The 16,720-nt window shown below is 43.0% G+C and overlaps 1 protein-coding gene across 2 annotated transcripts in view; it reads left to right on the top strand.

The window, feature by feature from the left end:
- Positions 1-16,720, top strand: part of MBD5 (methyl-CpG binding domain protein 5) — a 501,160-nt gene that overhangs the window by 392,919 nt on the left and 91,521 nt on the right. Inside the window, exon 9 of one of the 2 annotated variants that reach the window (XM_078681764.1) lies at positions 4,488-4,561. In XM_078681764.1, coding sequence (XP_078537890.1) covers positions 4,488-4,561 — 74 coding nt within the window. Of the gene's footprint in view, positions 1-4,448; positions 4,562-16,720 lie in introns of both variants that reach the window. The other variant, XM_078681763.1, reaches the window with a different exon arrangement.

Raw genomic sequence — 16,720 nt, 5'->3', positions numbered from 1 at the left:
GTACATTTTACAAAGAGATGCATTCCATCTTTGGGCAGCGTGGCTCTAGTGGCGCGCCTTCGGGCCCCGTGGACTCGTCTGGGGGCCCTAGGCCTTCAATGCCGGCGGATCTGGCCTCTGCTCCGCAGGGCCCCCTTGGATCCAGGCCTGGATCCGGATCGGCACCGGTTGACCTTGTGACACCTCCACCAGCGCCGATTCCACCGGCACCATGTCCGCAGCGACGCCGGCGTCGACCCCAGCTTTCACCCCGATGTGGACGCAGAGCCAGAGAGGCGTCGACCGGCGCCAATGGGTCCTTTTGTCCCTACGGTGGCAGTCAGGACTAACCTCCTGACAGAGGTGCTGCAGCCGGCAGCGAGCTCTTCGGAGCCCCTGCTGCCATTCAATGAAGCCTTAACAGACATGCTTTTGGGCACCTGGTCCAGGCCCAACACAGAAGCTCCTGTGGATAGGATGGTAGCCCGACGCCACCGCCCTGCTCCGGGCAACCCCACTTTACTCTCTCAGCACCCCACCCCTGAGAGCTTGGTGGTCCAAGCCTCTTCGTCCAAAGGTGTCTTCCCTATAGCTCCACCTGATAGGGAATCCAAGAAGCTGTTCCAACTTGGAAAGATGTTTTCTTCTTCCAGCTTGGGACTGGGGTCGGTAAACACTGCATGTCTGTTGGGCCATTATTCCCACTCTGTGTGGGGTACGGTGGCGCAAGTGCTGCCTCAGTGCCCGGAGGAGGTCCGGGCCGTGCTCTCCCTTGCAGTCACCGAGGGGAGAGACGCAGCAAATTTTACCATCCTTCGTGGGCTGGATACCGCCCACAGTGTACGTCACACAGCTGGTTGCATTCAACTGGTTGTTCCGGGGATGTCCAATCCACACTTATGGAAATGCCCTCTGATGTCCGTCGCCTTTTCGGTGACAAGGCAAACAACGCGCTAGAGCGCTTTAAGGACTCTCTGGCTACGGCCAGGTCCTTGGGCCTCTCCACCACCCGCCCTGCGCAGTCTGCCTTTCCTGGCTACGGAAGGGGTGCCCCACTATGTCCCGCCCAGAGCCACAGGCTGTTCAGCCCCAGTGCGGCTGGGGAAGTGGGAACCACCGGCGTGGTTCTGGGTGCTAGCGAGCGAGCCAGTCCACCATAGATCCCTCTGCATCAGCCTCCAAAACCTCTTAGTCCGACCACGCAGGGCAACCAAACGCAAGTGGGAGGCAGGATTCGCCATCACCTCCCCCACTGGCTCACCATCACGTCGGACAAATGAGTTCTGCAGATAGTCCAAAGGGGCTACTCTCTCCCCTTTGAGATTACCCCTCCCTCCATGCCACCTCAGTACCATCGCATGTCAGAGGATCACCTGGCCCTTCTCTAACAGGAAGTTTCAGCCTACTTGGCCAAGGGGGCCATCAAGCGCATTCCAGCCACAGAAGTCGGTTGTGGTTGCTATTCCCACTACTTTCTGGTGCCCAAGAATGACAAAAGGCCTGCGTCCTATCTTAAATCTCAGGAACGTCAACCGCTTCCTCCTGAAGGAGAAGTTCAAAATGTTGACGCTCGCTTGGAGAACTGGGCCTTACCGGCCGAGCGGCGCAGGGCACGCCTAAAATCTCCGGGTTCACCTGCCTTATCTGACAGAGACACGAGACACTCCGTTAGGCGCAGACTTTTATACCATACATATTTACAATACCTACTCCCAAAACATACAAAACTGACAAATGAGAAAAGTTCGAAAACAAGCTATCGAGTATCTTGTGTACGCCCTTCTTTCAGACCCTGTGTTCTCCTCTCCCGTCAAGTTAATCAATGCTAATGCATATAATTCAATTTGCAGGTGGCAGGACGTATTTGCGAACCTCAAAGGATAGTTGTGTAACAGGAGAGTACACGGAAAGAATAGTGAAGGCCAGTCAAATAAGATAAAGAAAAGGAAGAATGGTGGGACCCAAACAGTCAACTAAGAGAAGGATCAGTCAGTCTAGACATGGATTAACCTACTCGGCCAGACCCTGACATCGGTTTCATAAACAAGGACAAAGGGTTACTTTTTAACAGGAGAGACGAGCAGCTGAAAAGGTAAAAACACTATGTTCGCCGTGTCGCCTGAGTGAGGGCAACATAAAATGGCGGCTGTCACAAAATGGCGGCTGACTACGAAGCGAAGTCGAAAATCACAGAACCTCACGCTGACGACGTTGTCTGCCCTCGACCCTGGAGAGTGGTTGGTAGCGTTAGACTTGCAGGGCGCTAATTTTGAAATCCCCGTCCTGCCGGCCCACCGGCGTTACCTACGGTTCACAGTAGGCTTAGAGCACTTTCAGTTTACCGTGCTCCCCTTTGGCCTTACCAGCGCCCCTCGGGTGTTCACGAAAGTGATAGCGGTGGTCGCAGCTCATCTGCGCAGATCGTGGGTTCCAGTCTTCCCCCTATCTTGACCACTGGTTGTTGAAGGCAGACTCGTTCCAGTCTCCCACCTCCTCCAGACTACGGCCAACCTCCTGCATTTGCTGGAGTTCTCCATTAACGTGCCAAAGTCACACCTGATTCCCTCTCAGAAGCTCATTTTAATCGCAGCGGTTCTGGACACAACACAGTTTCGGGTTTATCCTCCCAAACGAGTCCGGGATATTCAGACTATGATGTCAATCTTTCAGTCTCTATCCCGGGTTTCAGTCAGGATGACCCTGAGGCTTTTGGGCCTCATGGCCTCCTGCATCCTGCTGGTCGATCATACCAGGTGGCATATGCGGGCTCTGCCGTGGTACCTGAAGTTCCAGAGGGCGCAGCATCAGGGGAATCTGTCTGATTACGTCCAGATCTCGGAGGGCACTGCACGACAATTGCAGTTTTGGCTCACGAACCCGGATTGGATCAACTGCAGATCCCTCTTCCTTCCCCAACCAGAACACACAGTGGTGCCGGACGCAGACTTCTGGGATTTGACGGCCACATGGGAGAGGCGTAGATCAGAGGCCTCTGGTCTCCGGCGGAGTCCGAGCTCCACATCAACCTTCTGGAGCTTCAGGCAATCTCTCTTGCACTGAAGGCATTCCTTCCCTCTGTCCGGGGAAGTCTAGTGTAAGTGTTCATAGACAACACCACCGCCCTAGTTTTGTGCACCAGTGGTCAGTGTCAGGCATGGCTCTGCATTCCCGACGGGTAAAGTCGTGTACAGAACTGACGTCAGCATGCGAGGGTGGCGTCTAAGTAACCTTCCCATCTTCATCCCGGCGACCACGACTCCAACAACAGACCCGGAGTCGACCGACGCCACCTAGCGACACGCAGGTGTACTGTTGACGAAAAACTTTCCAGATCCAGTCTGAGGACTGGGGGATATTTTAAGGTAAGGAATCTATAACGAACCTATGTTTCTTACAGATATATTGTTACTCGAAGATAAGTAACTTGTGCATTGGTCCTAATGCCACCTTTTCTTGTTATCTAAACTAAGGCCAATTATGTACTGTTGTACCTGCTGTCATGCTACACTTGAATAATAATGGTGGCAATAAAAATAAAACGTTCTACCAAAAGAAAATTTAAGGTTTACTGTCAAAGCACATTTGGTGCTTAGCCACCCACTTTCAGATTTAACTGGTTAAAAAATGTCTCGAGAAAATAGTGCAGGGTTTCCCACACAACTCATAATACGGATTCAAATGGAAGAGGATTATTCTGAGTGTCTTAGCCTACAGATCTCATTTTTAGCAGAGGAATCCAACCAGCAGATTCTGGCTTCTGTGCATAACAAGCAGGGCTCCATTTGAAGTAGCCCCATTTATCAAGGTAGGTAAATTTATGGTAGTGATTCAGAAGTCATTATAATATTCACGGATCACACAAAAAAAGTCAAGTATCATCCTTGTTCAGTTCAAAGTAGCAGTTTGTGTGCGATACATCCATTGGGTTAGTAGCCATCGGATACAGAAGCTAAAGGGTTATTTTAATCATGGCCTACATGTCTATATACTAACTTCACAACCTAACAACAGCCGTATCCAACAAGGATGTAACATTCCACCACACTTCTAGCTCATTTTGTTTGATACTTTTTCATTTGTGCAGCAGGCTCATGAATGCCATTGCACAAACAGTATGTCAATTTGTTAACAATGATGGTATTTGTAATGGCACAGCAGTCCAGTTCTTTATGTAACGGCTGCATATATATATGTGTGTGTGTGTGTGTGTGTGTGTGTGTGTGTGTGTGTGTGTGTGTGTGTAATCCTAAGAGCTTTTGTGTAGGGCATTTATTTAGAATATGGTCAACAGACCGTTTCAGTAGTGCTTCTTCAGTTATTTTATGATGCTACTAGACAATCTCATAACGTCTTTGTTTAGAAACAGTTGGTGAAGAGGGATGTTATTTGAAATATTGAAAGCAGAGTCCACTAAAATAAATCACCTGCATGTCCATAAGGCATGTTAAAGTAGTGTTTAATAATTGCAGGTCTGGGTAATGTGGTTTGGTGTTAATACCTTCACTCAGGTGGAGCCCGAGAAGTTGAGGACACTTACCGAAGGTCTGGAAGCCTACAACAGAGCCAGGAGAAGAAATAGGAAGTAAGTTCATGTTTGTTTACTGTTTACTTTTAGAAACTGACCTGTGTTGTTTGCTTTAGGAATTATGTTTTCACAGCCAGTGATGTCAAATCCTTCAGTAGGAGACGTATCAATGTTTGCAGACATGAAATGATAAAGAACACAAATATAAGTTTAAGAATTGTAATACTTGAATAACAGCATCTGTTTCTGGATTGACTGAATGTATTCGAATACCCACTGAAAATAATTAAATTAAATAAACTTGATTAAAAAAAACCTATCAAGATTCTTATATCTTAGGATTGTTACTCATTTTTAAAATTGAGGTATACACAACCAATTCTTTTTTCAATAGGTTTAAGACCATATGGGTTTCACACCTCAGTTCAACTGCCTTTTTTGACCACGCATATTTAGGTTCCAACCACAATAACATTTATTATTTCTGAAATAATTTCCAGACTATGCTTATCTTTAAGGGTTTCTTTTGGGAATAAAACAGAGCCAGAATTCTTGGCCTATGTCTAAAAAGACTAGTAGAGGAGATCAAGAAACCCCTTTGTGACCATAGCTGTCCAAAGTAATGGACCACTCCAAAACAATAGTTGCTACCTATGTAAATTGTAACACTCCATGGCTACACAGCATGCTCTCATAAAGGTAATCAATTCCACAACTTGTGCTGAGATTACATTACATAAGTATAATGCTTCAACAATGTAAGCAGTTGTGCAAACTGCATCTGCTTCTCTCAGAATACATTAGTGGTTTCTCAGACAAGAAACACCTACAAACAAAATAAAAGTATCCTATTCAAGTTTATCTTAAATATCAGGTGGAGTTTAGTGCACAACTCTGCATTGATAGAATCATGGTCACAGTCATTGTCTTCCTCATCGAAATCTTCACAATGAAGTGGCAATAGTGTGGTGGGATTTGGGGTATTGCAATGTTTGATAGAGACATTCTCAGTTGCAAGGATTGCCGAGTTTGAGACCTAGTCAGCAAAATTTCAACTGAGTGAGTTACTAACACAGTAAGCCACAGGCTGCTTTGCTCCTCCGTGTTGCTGAATAAGTACTGAAAGTGAGCACCCTTTCTCTCTCATGGCAGAATAAATAAAATCATTTTTCATAATCATGCATTCCAAGAGTGGATGCCATAGAGAGACTGTGTCTGAGCTCCAGGAAGGGATTAATGTGGTCTTCATCCCAAAGCACTGAATAACTCTCATTACAATCCGTAATCCTATGTAAAGGCTTTGCAACCAGGGAAACGTTTGGAATCCACTAACGACAGTAGTCAACTATTCCCAAAATCTTCCTCTCTTCTTTTTATGCCGTTGGTGGATTCATTTTCAGAATCGCAGAGATACGTTCTGCTGACATTTTCTTCACTCTATTTTTATTACCCATATAAATAACTTTTTTTGGACAGTATTGCAATTTTGTCAGCGACCCTTTATGGCTTTGTGAAGTTGGTCAACACAATGCAATTGTGTCAAGCTTGCAATCTTTTGTTTTGGGTGCAATCATCAGGTCATCAATATTTAGCGCCAGAACTGAGTTACAGAGAATGTGCAAACTCTCTAGATCTTTCTTCAAATTTCAGGACTAACTCTGTGGACTCTTCTTTTACCACTGTGGGGTTTGACAGCAGACCATTACTCTATTTAAAAATGTAAATACAAAGAGTTACTGTCTATTCCTGTGAAGGGGGATGGAGAAAAGTGCTTGACACAAATCGAGGATAGTTAGCCACTCTTCTTCAGCAGGAATTTTGAACAAAATGACAGCAGGATTTAGTACCACAGGACAACAAACCTGCACTATTCTTCACTTTACATTGGATTTTTAAATTCCTGTGATCAGGGAGTTGCAAAGCCATCCTAGCACTTATTTTCAAATGCTTTGCTCAGTCATTTTCTCATTAACAAATGCCATTCCCTCCTCAGCTTCATGAGTAAGCTTTTACTAAGGATTACTAGGAAACACTGCATTTGTTTTTACTTTTATTTCCACTGAGACTGCACTTTTTATTAATCAATGTCTTTTTCCGTAAAATCCCAAACTTCCTCTTTGACTATGCGTCATAAATTTGGAGGCAAATTTAATACTGATCCTGCAACTTGAACTTATTTTATCGAGAGGGGTAGATTTGGAACCTCAATCGGTCTCACTGTGGAGAGGGTAGCACCTGTATCATTGAAAAATTGTTTTGGGTGGCCATTCACATAACCAGCTACATGAGGGTCACTCTTGTCTACCTTTATGATAGCAACAAGCATGCAATTGTCCTCCCCCTCAGGCACTGTCATTGTACCTGCACTTGACTCAGTCCATTAGGAACATAGAGCGTGAATGCATTTGAGGAAAATTATGATTCATCGCTGAAGGATTTTGCTGAAAACCAGGATTTAGTTGGAAGTTCTGCGTTCTGTTTAGCATATTATATTTCATCATTGATGCTAAACCTATTAATATTTGATTTGGGTATATTCAAATCATTAATAAAAACCTATATCTCTGGCTTGAAAGCATTTTTATTTCCAGCCTGCATAAATTGCAAAACAGTATTTTACACCCCAACATCCTGCATTCCCAAATTCACACCTGAAACAAAACCAGAATCTGACTATTGATAAGAGCTGATTTTCTTTCCACCGTCTAAAAATAATTTGTCTGTGCCACCATGACATTTTCTTTAAACTTCCTGTTTTTTTCATTAAAACAATCAGTAGAATGCCTGCCATACTTAAAAATCTTATTTTGAAATTCTGCTTGCCAACACATCACACTCTGCTGAATAGCGGAACTAATCTCTGGACGCAAATCCAACACAAACACTAAAATTAATCCACTTACACCGTCTTTTGCAGCGTTATCAACTCCACTGTATTGCAGGCAAATCTACATTAGTCTTTCATATTATGCTTTCACTGATTCATTAGACTTGTGTGTCATTCGTTTCAACCAATTTATTTTTGTGGCACTTACCCTTCAGCTGTCAATCACTATCTTCTAATTACACAACAGTTGATGGGCCATTATGAGGCTTAACCCTTGGTGGTTCTAGCCAACTTGCAATTACATTACACTCCAACCACAAATCTTTAGGAATAATGATCTCAAACAGTGTCTTCAAATTGACCAAAACCGATTTGAAATTGCCCCAATTCTTTATGCTTCTGTATACGACTAGTGTGGTTCTTCTCTAAACTTCGGAAAGTTTTTTGTAATTGCCAGGAGACGAGACCTTGCCCACGGTATGTGAACATTTGCACCTCCATGCACTTCTCTCATTGGATGTTCCACACTCCATACTCGTTCTAGTTTCTTTTTCCTTTTGTTTCACCCTTTCAAATTTTCCCAAGCCTTTATAAGTTGTATACATTCTCTCACATTTATTCTCAAACTGACACTTTCCATTTTCGGTATTTCATTGTCACTCCGATCCATTCTGTAATTTCTACACAATCTCTTTTTATACGAATCGACGCAAAGCTCATCCAGCTTTAATTCAAGCTTGTCATATGCATCATGCATGTCTTTCTGCTTCCTTACTCAAATATCTCAATTCTTCTTCACTGTATGTCGGTATACTTTCATCATATATTGTACCATTGTTAATTTCTCCAAATTCTGGTTTAAGTCTAACAATATCAATTTCTTCTGACTCTCTCGTTGCTTACACACCCATGGCAATAGTACTAGGTAGTACATCAGGAAACTCACTAGTAGGTATACTGTCTACTGATGCTTGTAAAGCAGGATTTAGCTCTGTGGCTCCTCGCTCCTGCACTCGTGGACTTCGATCATCATTATACAGAAATGGTCTTGAATTCAACAAATCATTTAATAACCTGTTCTATCATAATCACTACACATCCGTTATTTCTCATCCTTAATTTAAATCTTACTATTGTGTGTTAATTTCTTTTTGTCTCTCTTTTGACAATTGCATGAAGTACTCCCACTTCACTGTCACTGCCACTTCAACCATGTCATCTCCATGCTTTAGTTTGCATTCACCCTCTAGCATCCATCCAATGATTCAGTGTTTTTCTAACTGATCCTTCAACATTCTCTTACGCTGGTCAGTCACCACAAAATCCCAATCATTCAACACCTCCAGCTAGCTAGTCTTTCGCCTCATATATAGAACATTTCAGATACTCCTCATGTTAAAAGTAAAGAAAACTGCGTCAGTTTATCATTAGCAGTAATCTTTTGCTTTTTTATGTAGCCATGGACACATATGAAGACCTCAATTTAGCAACATATAGTGAGCAGTTGATCCTTCAAGTGGAACTTTATATGCCCAGTAAGGTTAAGCAACATGAGCAGCTAACCAATCACAATTCAACTTGAAAAGGAGACCTGGAATCCAAGCCTGCATTTCAAAACAAAGAAACTGTATGCGTACTAGAATACCTGAAGTGAATCAAGCTCATTGCAAACTAGAGAAAAATTCTAAAACAACTTCAATCACACCAAGATAAATCTCTGACCAATATAAGATCTGCCGTGGAGACTGTACTTCTTTTTATCATCCACAAAGAAATAAACGAGACAACCCCAATTAGATCAGATTCAACTGGCCATTAAGGTCTCATTAAAAGAAGATGTCTTTTGACTTGTTGAGTCACGCCTTCAGCAAACAACCAACATTAATAATGGTATCTCAAGAGCTTGGATTACTTTGAAGCAGATAATCAAAGCCACATAAAACACAAAATTCCAACAAGCACAATTAATAATCACCAATTCATATACAACATTAACAATGCCATTCAAATACTATTAACAAGACCAAAACCATCAAATCAAAGTATCACTTGACAAACTGCACAACAATTCGAACCTTGCAAGACATCAACTCACTGAGCATTACTCCACAATGCAAGACATGCTCTATTTATTTTGAGTAGTTACTTCAAACCAGACCAGTACATCCAAATGATTTCAGAAACTATGAAGAGTTTAAGCTGAGAACTCTTGAACTAGGAACAGAGGAATCACTCAAACCACTTACAGTCTAGCAAAAGGCAAATGTGAACAAAGGAGCATTTGTCATATGGTCCGCTCAGTAAAGCAGAAGCGAACCTAAAATTGATTTTAAGTATAGAGTGATAAACAAACTAACATGGAGTCTGCTGTCTTAGATGATCGGGAAGGAACCCTGGCTTGTTTCCCAAATGGTGAGTTTTTATTCATTCAGACAATGAAACTGCAGTCACTGTGGTGTGACAAAGAAAATTACATAGCACAACTAATAGGTAAGTAGAAAATGCATCACATGGTAGTAACCTTTGCGCCACATTCTAACGAATAGACTATGCTATGCCCTATACAGAAAACAATTCCTCATTCGAAAATAAAACCTCATATTCGGTCAGCTGAAGGAAGTGACCTACAATTTCCATGCTGTTGTAAATCTGTCCTATCCGAGAACAGAAAGTATTATATTTTATAAATGTTACAGAACTAACAAGCGGTACAAAAGGGGGTGGTGATGGACGGAGCATCTGAACCAATCAAACACTCACACCCAGTCAACAGATCTGGGTTTAATCCATCACCGTTCTTTAGCCCACTCTGCCACCCCAGTTCAGACATGGTCATATGCAAATCAGTCTGACCCTGTGCCTCATGGGAACAGTTCAGCCCGAACTGCCAAGCCATGTCTTCCCTGGACCGGAAACATGCTTCCTATGACCGGTTTCTGGCATTACTGCCGTCTTCAGCCAGGCTTGCTTGAATCCAGTGGCAAAGTGAGCAAAGGACTCACATCTGAGCATACCCTGCCAACTTATGGCGAACAAAGCAGTACAAAAGGGGGTGGTGATGAACGGAGCATCTGAACCAATCAAACACTCACACCCAGTCAACAGATCTGGGTTTAATCCATCACCGTTCTTTAGCCCACTCTGCCACCCCAGTTCAGACATGGCCATATGCAAATCATTTGTGAAATCTGCTATCAGATCCAGCATGTCGTGGAGTGACCCACGGGTGTCTGTGGGGTTACTCTGAATTCCAACTTGTTGGAGGGGGGCAGAGCAAAGGCACCTCATATCTTACTCCATGCTTCTCCGGGGCACACTCGGAGTTACCTTTCTAACTCAGTCCATTGGTCCAATTCTGGGACCCAAGGGTATTTCCTTGGCTAGGAACAACACTACTTTTTTGTGCAGGAAGGGTATTGCTTGTGGCTATAAAAGGCGCTTTTGACTTAAGTGGGCTCTGGAACCATCTCTAAGAGGCTCCAGCCTCTGTCAGGTTGACCAGACAGCCTATGAAAAAACTTTTCTGCTGGAATTTGTATCTGATTTTCTTTTTCTTTTGTGGCCTATGGTTCCTTCAATTTCCTGCTTTTTTAGCTCTCCTCCTTGGAAAGGCATATTTTCTCCCGATGGACTCATCATGGTGCAGATTCCTCACCTTATGAATATCATCGAGGTGACAGACTGGATTCAGAAAACTTTCCCCACCCACAGTTATAGCTGTTTAGAAACTCCAGGTGGTGCCGTGTGGCCTTGATGCCACATCCCTGGTGGATGGGTAGATAGGAGTGGTCTTGATAAACGAGTATATAAGGTACCAGCCAGTGTGCTGGCATAGATTCCTGTTTTTCTGCCCCTCATCAGTTGTGTTTGGGAGCCCTTCTTTGGGATTCACTTATGAAATTCCTTTGCTTTTCGACAGCGACTAGGTCAACTGTATCCTAAGGTTTAAATTCTGTCACCAGTTCTGCAAGAAGATATCGTTGCCCACAGTACACATGCATGTTGTGTTGATCTGACCACCACCCCCACCCCCTCCACCTTCAGCCTCAATGCACCAGAAATCCATCATGGAGTGGGAGACAAAACACTTTTTGGCCAATGCCCTAACCCCGACAGATCTTCCCACAAAAAGCACAGAAAGTTGCATATTAAGTAGAAATCCTCTTTTTCTTGAGAACTGTCTCACTCCTAGGATCATTCATAATGTTGACATCACTCTACAAAGCCAGGTGTTCCTCCTTGGCCGAGCAGGTTCTGACATTAAAGGCGGAGTTTTCAATTCCATTGGCTGATCTTGCAGGACGAGGAGTTCTGGCTAGCTTAACTAAATCTCTTTAGGATGGCTCTCTTACTCTCTGGCCCATTGCTCAAGGGGGCACTTTATTCTGTAGGTTTGGAAGTCTGGCGCCCGACTCAGCTCCTCCATAAGCTTCGGCCTCTGAAGAAATCAGAGGCCTTGGCATAGCCTGTTCCCAGGTCCTGGAGATTTTCCTGGATAAAATAACTATTTGGGGCCAATTCTGATACTCTAGCCATGCGGGATGAGGAATATGGTCATAACAAAAGATAATGAATCTGAGGCTAAGTATCTTTCCTCTTATAACACTGAACGTACTTTTACTTATCAAGTGAAAGTGGTTGGGACACCTCTCCTGAAAGTAATATCCTTTATCGCTCTGGCCCTCCTTTGGAGGAAGTCTTTTTCAATAAGTTGGTATAAAAAGAGGCAGACAAAATCTAACATTTTGAAGGAGGTCGTGCAGTACCTCTGCTTGCCTCTACTACCTTTTAACAAGGCATTATTAGAACTTGTCTTGGCTGCTTTAGAAAAAAAACCATATCCGCCTTGGTAGTCCACAGAAAATAGCTAGATAGCACAGACCTACCCTGTATGATCTGACGGACTTGTCATTGCCCCTTTACTGAAAAAGTTGTTGGTTCAAGCATGCACCGCAGATTTGAACCCAAATGCTTTGCTCATGGCCCCTCCACAAACATGGAACACTATGGGACAAAAAATCTTTGTTTCTGGCAGCCTCATCCTCCACATTGTAAATGCCATGTGTCTTTTAGGCAGCTATGTCTAGGCACTGTGGAAGCTAAAAAGACTGACCACATTTATAAGCCCTTCTCTAATCCGTTTTAACAATTGCTTGGATTACTCCTCATAAATCCAGAATTGTGGGTTAAATTTCGCAAGCATCGTGACTAGATCCATGTGCAATACACATACAAAGGTTACAATTGGAATTGGGTAAATCACATGAACGATCAGTTTTTGGTAACCATAATACCTTGCCTGCAATGATTATCAATGACTTCAAATATGAAAAACAATCATAATTGTGCTCAAAAGGATGAATTTTCTTTCTAGATTTTTTGATCTGTTTACAAATATTCCCATTCCTCTTAATAAATGATTTCTCAAACATCTTGAACTCCTTTGATTACACTCATCTGGCAGGGAGGCAGCCGAGGATTGGATTGGAAATGCTAATCCTACCATATAAGACCTAGAAGCATACTACCTCGCAACACAATGCCAAAATGCTTGGAGCTGGTACCATCCTAATCAACATCTCCCATATCTCGTACCAGAGTAAGAACAAACTGAGAAGATGCCTTTTGCTTCACTACTTCTAGTCGAATTGCCATGACCTAGGGTTGTGATTCAAACCTGGGCCACAACCTGTTGAACTTGGGGTCGCATGGAAGAAAGGCTCGGCGCACATTTCTTGTACTCACCCATTATACTACTGACACATAACCCTGTTACTGATCACAAGTGAAAGCAGAGTCAACACTACACTTCAAAAGACAGGCATTGTTGAAGTAGATTATTTATACTTAGAACGTTTCTGACACACAATTCAAAGCGAAGCGTGAGACTACCCCACTAGATTTATTTACTCTGGATTGAGGCATACAACTCAAAATAAGCTGGCACATTTTCCAGAAGAAGCACATGAATTAACACCACTCACCCAAATAGTCTGTTCTACTGAAGCGATAAAGTGAATGTCTCGCCTGTATATGCTAATCTTAGACCAGAGACCTAATTATTCTAGCATTAGTCAAGCCTAGGAGCCAGACTTGGTGATTGAAAGTACTGACACAATGTGGGCATACTACTGCATGCACACAAACCTTCTGTCCATTAATCATAGACACAAACACCTACACTTTAAATTAGGTGTCTCCAACCAGTCAATCGTGAGCTACTAGTATCTCACAGACACCTTTAGAGTAGCTAACGGCCATGAGTTCATTTTTAATTAAGCACAGGGTCACATTTTCCTTTTAAAGTTAAGGGAAGGCTGTGTTTATTTTACATTATTATCTTCAAGCTGCAATTATAGCAGGGCCTGATAATGAGCAGTGTTGGGGTGAGATTTATGACCCAGGACACAGAGGTGAAGAATTGAATCGCTGAGGTTTTTCAATGTTAAATTAAAATCCTTGTCAACTCAATATTGTGGCATGAGAACAAAAGTCCGGACTCTTTTAAAGGGGAAAACATTAAAATGAAGCGTTAACATTAAAATGAAGAGTTAATGTAATCATTAAGTTATCACATTACAAAGTATTGCATTTACAAACAGCAGACCTCTTGCGCTCCTTTGCCAGTATTATTACTGAAAAGTATTCTATTGTTTTTTTTACAAATGGGAGAAAGTGGATACAAATATTTGTATGAAACATTGAGTAAATGTTTTTCTCCACTTTCACTTAAGTCAATTAAGTCTTAATAGTTTATGGAGCATGATTCTTCACTTTAAATTCCTCCTATTTAAAATAAAATGACTCTATTTATCTGTTATAAATATGGCACCATGTCTACAGGCCACTGGATGCAAGTTGCCTGCTGTTTGTAAATGCAACACTTTCTAAGTGGGAGAAATGTAATGTGCAGAAAAAGTTTCATATAATAAAAAATGTTTCCATAACCTTTTTCTGCACTTGAAATTTCTCCCATTAAAAAAAGAAATGGTCGTATGTTTGTGTTATGCCTGTAACAGTGCTACATATGGCGAAAGTTATATCCTGTGCAGCAAGTACATATGACAGTCTTTCAATCACCCATACACACACATCCCATTCATATGCACACATGTTCCCCAAAGACCACACTATCACTGACACACATTGCAGCCCTGTCATAGTCCTCCAGTCTTTAGAAGAGGAAGACAACTTTTTATTGGAAACACTCAATAGATCACATAGGACAGTGCAATCCCTGCCTATATTAGAGGGCATGCTCAAATCCACACAGGAAATTTCTAAGCAACCAGTGAAGTCCCGGTTCATATTTCCTAGAGTGGACAAAAAATGCAAAGCATGTCCATCAGACACAGCATATATTAAGGGCCAAGTTTCGCCTGATTTATTAGTAGTCCACATGGCAAGAAAAGAGCTAATTCCCAAAGCAATGGAGATGCTCCCCCCACAGACAAGGAAAGTAATGTGTGGCCGCACAAGCAGTTAATCACCTACACATCGCCAATTCTGTAGGTCTCCTTTCACGTTATAACCGTGCCCAATGGTATGAAATGTAAGAGTTATTGCAGCATCTTCCAGAGCGATATCGTCAAACATGGAAGTAAACAGTAGCATTCTTAGTAGGTGCCCCGCATGGCTTAGGGACTCATGCTTTGACTGATTTACATCTTCTTTTAAATCTACCCTTTGAGGGTAAAAATCTACTCAGGCCACAAGTAGATGACATGTTAGAGAAACTAAAAAAGGTTACAGACACAGTAAAAGTCATGGGTGCCCTACGGAGGTGCAACAAGACCTGGCACATCTACAGATTCAGGCAATACACAAAAACCACAAGGCGCCTACCAGGCCTAGTCCTCCAGAGGATCCTATTACAGATAACACTATCAAAATAATCAAGGAAGAGGTTGGGGTTTCACCTCTAAATCCACCACACCTAGCCAACAGTGACAATCTAAGCCTTCCCCTCAACATATAACACCAGTAGGGGAACTGCTACAACAATACCAACACCAATGGACACAAATTACCACCGACCAGTGGGTTCTTTCGATTATCAAATGGGTATTGTCTAGTACTTACAAATACCCCACCCACAGTACCACCACAATCAAAATATGTCACCAGAACATCTTGCACTCCTCCAACAAGAGGTTCAAGCTCTCCTTCAAAAAGAACCCATAGAAATAGTCCCAAAACAACCTCAGGGTCACAGAGTACACTCACTCTATTTCCTCATTCCCAAAAAAGATGAGAATTTAAGAACTATTCTACACCTCAGGCCACTCAACAGTTACATCTTCTTAGAACACTTTCACACGTTCACACTACAGGATGTGATACCAGTGCTACAACAAGGAGATTTCATGACCGCCATTAACCTCAAAGATGGTTACTTCCACATTCCTATACAACCAGCGCACCGTCTCTATCTCCGTTTTCAAGTAACCGGACAGAACTACCAGTTCAAGGTGTTACCACTCAAAATAACTACAGCTCCAAGGATATTCACCAAATGCCGTACAGTGGTAGCAGCTCATCTCAGAATGGGATGGCATGCATGCGTTCCCCTGTCTGGACAATTAGCTCAGCAAAAGTCCCACCAAACAACAATGTATGCAGGCCACACAAAGGGTAATATACCTGCTACACAAATTAGGCTTTACACTCAACACCACAAAGTTGCATCTCCAGCCTTTACAAGTGCAGCCATTTCTAGGTGCAACATTGAACTCCGGTACAGCAAGGCCTATGCCAGTCCTGAAAGGGTACAAAGGTTCTGTTAGACCTGTCTGCCTTTGGGTAGTCCCTCCTATTTAATTATTTATTTTGTCCCCTTTTTGCCCCTCAAACCTTTTTATCTTTTCATGTCCACTGGATTTTTGAGATGTTGACCTGGGGGTTAGGTGTTCTTTGACCTCATAGTCTTTACTTGAGGCCTAGATGCCTCCCTGACTAGATTTACCAGACCTACTAAATGGTGGTCAGTAACTGCCATAACGGTCATCTCAAGACAGGACCCATAGGTTAGAATAGGGACCTTCCAGAACCTTCTGGTCCAGGGGCGGCTGGTGACATTTGAAAGTGGTGGGGCGTAAACTAATTTGCATATTGCACCACAGCGAGCGAGCGCAGCGAGCGAGCCCAAACCACCTTGCATCCATCCATACATCATTCATGCATCCACCCATCCTGCATCCATACACCATTCATTCATGCATCCACCCATCCATCCACCCATCCATCCTGCATCCATCCTGCATCCATCATTCATGCATCCATCCATCCACCCTGCATCCATCCTGCATCCATCATTCATTCATCCATCCATCCACCCTGCATCCATCCTGCATCCATCATTCATTCATGCATCCAACCATCCACCCACC

This window comes from Lissotriton helveticus, chromosome 3_1 (assembly GCF_964261635.1).
Source record: "Lissotriton helveticus chromosome 3_1, aLisHel1.1, whole genome shotgun sequence".
NCBI lineage: Eukaryota > Metazoa > Chordata > Amphibia > Caudata > Salamandridae > Lissotriton > Lissotriton helveticus.
The sequence above is the reverse complement of the archived record's forward strand: the minus strand, read 5'-3'. Positions and strand labels throughout refer to the sequence as shown.